The 8,067-nt window shown below is 49.1% G+C and overlaps 1 protein-coding gene across 1 annotated transcript in view; it reads right to left on the bottom strand.

The window, feature by feature from the left end:
• The window catches only part of Armc9 (armadillo repeat containing 9), a 129,518-nt gene that overhangs the window by 10,886 nt on the left and 110,565 nt on the right, over positions 1 to 8,067 (bottom strand). The window contains exons 22-23 of the mRNA XM_028789580.1: positions 7,513 to 7,649; positions 2,673 to 2,796 (exon numbers count right to left, since the gene is read on the bottom strand). Coding sequence (XP_028645413.1) covers positions 2,673 to 2,796; positions 7,513 to 7,649 — 261 coding nt within the window. The remainder of the gene's footprint in view (positions 1 to 2,672; positions 2,797 to 7,512; positions 7,650 to 8,067) is intronic.

Raw genomic sequence — 8,067 nt, 5'->3', positions numbered from 1 at the left:
ACGGTACATGTCCCCACCCCACGTTATGCACATACACAAGCTTTTATGTATTTTTTTTTTAAAGAAAAAGGAAAGTTTTTCTATGGAAGAGGAAGGGACCATGGAGGAAAGGATAGTGAGCTTTGAATTTTATTTCTGGTTCCCCCAAAACAATATGATAGCAAGTCTTGGTCTTGGAAGGTACTGGAAGGGAGCCTGTGGGGCAACTGTGTCCAGATGCTCCTGTGGCACTTGGTCCAGTGGAGCAGCATCGTCATTCAGTGTCCCCAGGGCTGTGGCTTCCTAGACACCCCACTCTTCTGGGATGAGGTACTACTGTCCCCATCCCAAAGACAGAGACAATACTCTCTGCCAGCCATGCTTCCCCAGGCTCCTATGTACCCACCCAAAATGCCTTCTGACAGGCAGGAATGGGGACACATCAGCAGTCACCCATCTGAGCTATCTCTGAGGACAGTGGCAGTCAGCTGTGGCCATCTGACAGCATAGCTGGCCCCTTGACTGTGGGGGAAGGACTGTAGCTGCCTGAAGCCTGTGGTCAGGGGTGTGACCTGTCTTTGTGGTCAGGTGGAGGGGAGGGTGCTTTGCTGAGATCCACAAGGGGGCTAAGCTGAGAGGCCAAGCCAGCAAACAAGGGTTTGGGAGGCAAATATTACTCCCCGAATGGTCAGCGGGGAGGGGGAAGGTGGGACAGTGTTCACTTCCCTCTTTCCACCCTGTCCTTTCTCGTATGGAACCCCCCACATCTAGAAAGAGCTGAACTCTGTGACTCACACAATGAGAGCAACTCTGAGGGGCATCTGTGCCCAGAAGAAGCTCGGAGGGCCAGCTGGGTGTGGTGAGGGGTGTTTCCAGGAGAGCTCTGTGAAGGCCTGCCATCGTGAGAATGGCTATTTTAGGGGAAAGGGCTGTCTTGGGTGGTGAGCTTCGGAAGTGAGTTCAGCATTTACAGGAAGAAAGAGGCCCCAGCACAGGAAGGGCATATTTGGCCTAGCTGAACAGCAGGAGAGGACCCATCTGGTGTGTGAACAAGGAGGCCAAGTGAGGAGACTGTGGCTGTCCCCATGAGTTCCTTAATGTTGATCCTACCCTCACTGTAGGAGACCCAGAGCCAAGGAGCCCCTGAGCTGGCAGACAAGCTCCTCTGAGAGCAGGAGGGAAGCCATGGCAGCCTGGTCAGAGAGGCAGAGCCATGCACTGCAGACACCACAGGAGAGGGGCTTCTGGTCACTCTAGATACCATTGTGAGGTGGAGGTTTCTGCAGACACTAGGGGGGGTTGCTTACTGAAGGGGTGGATGGCAGCACCTCCGAGTCCATTAGGAAGGCCCGTGAGGCCTCTGCCTCATTCCTTCTGTGGAGTTTGAGAACACACGCTCACTCAACACACTAGTGTTACTTCAGTGCTAGAGACTGAATGCTCCCTCTGGAAGTTGCTCTCCCTACAGGATATGGGTACTCAGGAGGTCTGAAGGGCAGCGAAGGGACAAGGAGGCCCCTCTCTGAGGTTTCCTCAGGTCTGATGTGGCTGGCAAGACCTTCAGAGGGGTGCTTTGAGGTTGTGAAAGACAGTGGCAATTTACTGAGGACCTGCTGGTGTCCATCTGGAGAAAGAGGAATGAAGCAACTTCGTTGGTCTTACTCTAGGGTCCAGCTTCTGTCTGTGGTCCCTGACCTTATGCCTGAGTTGTTGTTGATCTCTCTCTTGTCTGTCCATTTCACCTGTAAGAGCTGAGAACCTGCTGTCCCCGAACACTCCCAGAGGCTTTCCTTTCCTTCCTTTCTCCCTCCCTCCCTCCCTCTCTCTTTCCCTCTCTTCTTCCCTCCCCTTCCCTCTTCTTTTTCATGACAAAGTTTTTTTATGTGGCCCAGGATAGCTTCATACTCGTGATCCTCCTGCCTCAGCTTCCTGCGGGCTTGAATAATAGGTGTTCACCATCGGATTTGGCTTCTTAGCAATTCTTAAAACTATGTCCTCAGCAGCAGATGGATCTCTGTGGCTTTGAGTCATAGTCAGCCAGCCAAGACTACATAGTAAGAGCCTGTCTCAAAAACCAAACCAAACCAAACCAAACCAAACCAAACCAAACCAAACTCAAAACTAAAACCAAAACCAAACCAAACCCAAACCCAAACACCAAACACCAAACCAAAACAAACCAAAACAAACCAAACCCAAAACCAAACCAAACCAAACCAAACTGAACTAAAAACCAAAACCCAACCAAAACCAAACCCAACAGCATGACCATCTTTTTCTGGTTGGACAATCATGGCTCTCAGGCAGGAGGTCCTGACTATCCCTGGGCGCTGATATACTGATGGGTCACCAGGTATTCCCACTGGGCACATTTACCATGTGTCAGATCCCAGAGAAGCCTCTTTCACTTCTGTTGGCACACAGGAGCCCTCAATTCTAAGACCCTGTGTATCAGCCAGCCAGCGGTGACTCTCACCTTTAATCCCAGCACTTGGGAGGCACAGGCAGGCAGATCTTTGTAAGGTTGAGGCCAGCCTGGTCTACAGAGTGGGTGCTGGGATAGTCAGAGCTACCACAAAGAAATATCATCTCTAAAACCATTAAAAAAAAAAAGATACTGTATATCTAGCCTGTGTGGGCTGATCCCAGGGACTTGATGCCTAAGAGGAATCCCAGGACTTATGACATCCTACCTGGTGGTGCGTCCACTGCTTGGGTCCTGGATCATCTCCCTTGGCCAACTGAGTGCTGCTGTGGGAATCAAGTGAGACTCCTGATGTCCAGCTGGTAACCACTCTCTTGGCTTGTGATCCATAACTGCTGGGGAGAAGACAGAGCCCAGTACAAGACCTGCCCTGGAGCCTCCAAGGATATCTTTCCTGGGCTGCACAGCCAAGGCAGGCACAACCCCAGGCCTGTGCAAGCTGGCTCCCAGGCCCTGCTTGCCCATCATGGACCTGAGCTTACTAACCCTGCAGCTTGCGAACTCGCAGACAGGGAGCACAGTACAAGAATTGCTGCCCCCTTCCTATCTGCCTTCAGTCTCCTCTCTGCCTCTGGGGAAGCTGGTAGTCATGGGACTGTTTCCCAGGGCTCTACACAAAGCTGGGGGGTGGGCATATTCGTTTACTAACAACAAATAAAACTGGGTCTCCTATACTTGGAATTGCTAAATCTGGCAGCTTTATATTTATAGAACTGGAGGATAGTACTCAAGTGCTTGAGGAGCCGCCATCAGGCTGAGGCCTCAGTATGCTCACAGGGCTAGAAAGTGGTCATGGCCATTGTCAGGCTGCCAGGACATCTCAACATTAGGCCGAGCTTCTGTGGGGCCCTGGATCGGCTCATGTTGTCTCTGTTCCAAAGTCACATATCCATTCTCTGGCCTGGTTACTGTCAGGGCGGCACTTACAGGGTGTGGGCTTGCTTCTTTCTAGTCCAGCCTCTTTCAGCTAACCCAGATTCTTTCCAGTCTCCACATAGAAAACACCTCTGTCCCCACCCGGAGATAGAACTAGTCATCCATCTATCTATCTATCTATCTATCTATCTATCTATCTGTCTGTCTGTCTGTCTGTCTTCCTTCCTTCCTTCCTTCCTTCCTTCCTTCCTTCCTTCCTTCCTTCCTTCCTTCCTTCCTTCCTTCCTTCCTTCCTGTCTTTCTTCTTTCCTGTCTGTCCTTTCTGTCTGTTCTCTCTCTCTCTTTTCTTTTTCCTTTTCTTTCTTTCCAAGATAAGGTTTATCTGTGTAGCCCTGGCTGTCCTAGAACTTGTTTTGTAGACTAGACTGGCCTACACAGATCTCCCTGCCTCTGCCTCCCAGTAACAGGACTAAAGGTGTGCACCACCACCTTGTCAATCTTTTTAATTTTTAAATTTTCTCTTCTTCATTCTATGTTAAATATAAAGGAACCTGCTCTGTATTACCCCTCAAATTCAGAGCAAGAGGCTTTTTATTGACTCAAACAAGAAATCTATTTCTGGTATGGCACCTAAAAGGTAATTTAGTCTTTAATCTATCTGAGCCTAGAATTTTCTGCTTCTGACTCTTCTCCGAGAGACCATGGTTGGTCTTGTCTGTGCTCTCTAATCAGTGTGCTGGAACTAAGTCCAAGGAGACAGAGGCTTGACATACTGAGTTAATCTGAGTGGATACACGCTTAGGTGTTGGCTCTGCAGGAGAACACCTCCAGTCACAGTTTTCCAAGGCTACCACGAGGGCAGGGAAAGACCTCCAGGACCCGGGCTTCCTGGGGTCAGGGCACAGGGACAGCATAATGAGAGCAGGAGCGAGGACATTGGTGAGTCCCTGCTGAGGCTCTTAGTCCATCCTTCCTGTGACAGTCCATCTTTGTTGTTCGTTATTTTTTATTTTTCCATTTAGTTTTTATAGGTATATATGTGTGCTTGTGTGTGTGTATGCCTGTGTACCATGTGCACTCAGGAGCCTTCATGGGTCAGAAGAAGGCATCTGATTCCCCGGAAATGGACTTTATAGGGGGTTGTGAGCCATCCTGTGAGTGCTGGGGATCTAGTCGTCTAAGCCAGTCCAGTTTGTTTTTTGTTTGTTTATTTTTTATTTTATTTTTTTTGGGGGGGGCGGGGACTGAGATAGGGTCTTGATGGCCTGGAACTCACTACGTAGACCAGGCTGACCTTGAACTTAAGAGATGTGCCCGCTTCTGCCTCCAGAGTGCTGAGATCAAAGGTGTGCATCACCACAGTCTGGCTCTGATGGTTAGTTTTAATTACCAATTGGATTTAGTCTACAATCACATGGGAAGGGAGTCCCCAATATGGGTGTGTCTAGATCAGTTTGCCTGTGGGCATGCCCATGGGGAATCCCTGATTAACAGAAGACTCTCCAACTCTGGGTGGAACCATTCCCTGGGCCGGGCATCCTGGATTGTATTAGAGTGCAGAAAACAAGAAAACAACATTAGCATGTATGCATACTGATTGAGCTCTGCTCTTGCAGAGATATGGGCGGAATGTGACTGGCTGCTTCCAGTTCCTGCTTCCTCAACTCTCCTACAATTGATGGTTTGTAATCAGAGATTGTGAGCCAAACAAATCCTTTTCCCTTAAGTTGCTTTCGTCAAAGTATTTAATTGTGGCAACTAAGGCAGCCTACCTCTCTTGTCACTTCCCCCATGCTACACCGTGGACTCTGGGAGCTCACCTAAGTAAAATGGGCCCATAGACAGAACCAGGATCTTGGAGGAAAGGGCTCTGTGGGCGTACACTGGCAGTTACTGGAAGAGATGAACAGGTGTACCTCCTCTGTGGCAAGTTCATTTCAGACAGTGCCGGGCACCTGAACTCCACATCTGCTCACCTGTGTGATTTTTTTTTTTTTTAAAGGTAAGATTCCCAGGATGTAGCCATAGGTGGACCTGATACTCATTTGTTATGTAGGCTAGTCTGGTCTTGGACTTGTGGCAACCATCTTACCTCTGCCTCTGAGTATTGGGATGACAAGGGTGTGCCACCACACTGGGCCTAACCAGTGTGTGGCTGACACTCAAGTTATGTCTTGGTAGCTGAGGAAGAACTTTCCTCAGGACAATTAATGTCTAGTGGGAAGAGACGAAGCAATACACAAGATGGGGCCAGGAGAGCTTGAGCCATCCGTCAGTCCCTCAGGCCCAGGTTGATGAGAGCTGCAAGATATGGGGCAGCAAGCCAACAGATGGATTGGCATTAGTGCACTCAGGGGCTGGGTGACTGCGGATGGGCCAGGCTGAAGGGTGGTAGAGGAAAGGTGGAGTCTACACCAGAAACAGAGCAGATGCCCCAACGAAGCAGCCCAGAGGCCAGGCTAGCAAATGACAATGGAGACAATGCCTACACGGAAGTCAGGGACGCAGGCTGGCTAAGTGAGTAGGAACAAGGTAAGAAGCTGACACTTGGAATACTGTTCCAGCCCTTGGAGCAGGCTGAAGTTTGGCATCTATCCAAAAGCTAGGACCAGGTACTGGGGGTGTGGCTCAGGGGTAAAACACCTGCCAGGCACGTACCAAAGTACATCGAAAGAGACCCTCGTCCTTCGGATCAGCAGAACCAGCAGACATCACTGGATGGCCAAGCTAATACCTCATAGTGAAGGTATACTTAGTGGGACTTACGACTGCAAACACAGGCCAAATCACCAATGACCAATGACTTGGCAAAAACTCTGAAGCTCCCCATAACTAAAAGGACCCTTGAGTATCCCTCTCCCCCAAATCACAGGGCCCTTCCTTGGATTCAATGACTATTTGGTCCTTCAGCATCTGGGCATGTGAGCCTTTGACTTGAACCACCCCTGAGCTGATGTTTCTCTTCCTGAGATCTGATTTGCTACTTTGTGGCTTTTCCTATTTGAATGGAGATTAGAGGCTTATCTGACTTGCTCACAATCCTTTCAATTTCCTTTTGAAAATTAAAAAAGAAATACTCTGTATATCTCTGTTTCAAAATGCTCTTTTTCTCCTGTGGTAGTTAAAAAATACTTTTATGCCCCTCCGGTTTTTGTTTAACTCCACTGACTGGATGCTTCAAAGCACATTTTGACCTCAGGGCTGTTTGTGTGCCCCGCTGCACATTCTGATGCCACAGAGCCTTCTAACATATGGCTGAACTCTCAGCATGAGACTCTGAGATACTGAAACTTGGTCACAGGTCTGTATTGGGCTGGTTTAGATAAGGTTGGGAATGTCCCTCGAGGGTCATTCGGCAGTGTAGAGGTGTCGAGACCTGTAGAGGTGGGGTCTAGGACAAGGTGATTAGGTCAATGAGGTGTCACCTCCTAGGGGAAGGTGTTGAAGTAGTTATAGTGGGAATCTCATCAGTTCCCTAAAATAGGAATTGCCATAAAATCAAAGAGCAAGCCTGGCCCTCCCTGGCTGCTGGTTTCTTGTCTTGCCATAGGCTCTGGACCACTTGCATGTATGTGTTGCCATTTACCATGCTATGACACAACCGAAGAGGCTTTCATTAGTGGGTGAAGTAATGGGACTACTGGATCTTAGATTTCTCGTTTTCTAAACCGTGAACTAAAGTTCCTAGCCTCAGGGGCTGTGGAGAGAGTTCACTTGGTAAAGCACATGGGGACTGAGTTCAGTCTCCAGCACCCACATAAAAACCAGGGCATGGCAGTATCCACCTGCAAGTCCAGTACCAGGGAGATGGGGAACGGAATGTTCTCTGAGGCTTGCTGGCCAGACAGTCCAGCAGAATCAGTGGGCTCCAAGATCAGTGAGAGTCCTAATGCTGACCCCTGGCACACACAACATAAAGCACTTGGGGCAGGCGTTTCCTTCTGGGAGCTGCTAAGTGTGAGCAGAAGACACTGTTTCCGTGAGGTCTGGAGGACGACCGGACACCAGATCTGGCAGTGTGACTGGAGGCCTGCGGACTTCGGGGATCCAGGACTGTGGCCGAGGCCAGCGGGCTTCCCAGGAGCAGGCATGCACCTGCAGCCCACTGTTGAGTCACTTGGATTCCTGAGTCCGGGCGCTCAGGACTGGCTTGGCACCCACAGCATTCTTACATGAAGAGGACGTGCCACGCCCAGCAACACCAGGCTTGCCCTCTTTGTAGTCATCTGGCTGAGCAACGGGTATGGCCCGCAGGCAGCGGTTTCTAGCTTGTTGGGCATTCTGGGGAGAAATGAGATGGTCTCCTAGCCTGCAAGAAAAAAAAAACATGAAAAAACAAACAATAAGTACGGATAACTGGAAGGTACTTGATAGCTGATGGCTGGGTAGCATTACAAGATGTAGATATAATCTGTGCCTGAGACTCTTTTGGGAAATGGACATTTGAAAACATTTTTTTTTGTTTAGTTTTGCCTTTTTAAGTTAAAAAAATGTTATATTTATTTATTGTATGTGTGTGTGTGTGTATGTACCACGACACACATATGGAGGTCAGAAGACAACTTGGAGTAGTTAGTTCTCTCCATCATGTGAGAACCTGGTGATTAAACTTAGATCATAAGGCTTGGTGGTAATCGAGTGTCTTTACCTGGTGAGTCATTATTTAATCTGCCTGCCTGCCTCTCTCTCTCTCTCTCTCTCTCTCTCTCTCTCTCTCTCTCTCTCTC

Source organism: Grammomys surdaster, unplaced genomic scaffold (genome assembly GCF_004785775.1).
Source record: "Grammomys surdaster isolate TR1022 unplaced genomic scaffold, NIH_TR_1.0 125846, whole genome shotgun sequence".
Classification (NCBI taxonomy): domain Eukaryota; kingdom Metazoa; phylum Chordata; class Mammalia; order Rodentia; family Muridae; genus Grammomys; species Grammomys surdaster.
This window is presented reverse-complemented; position numbering and strand designations above follow the sequence as displayed.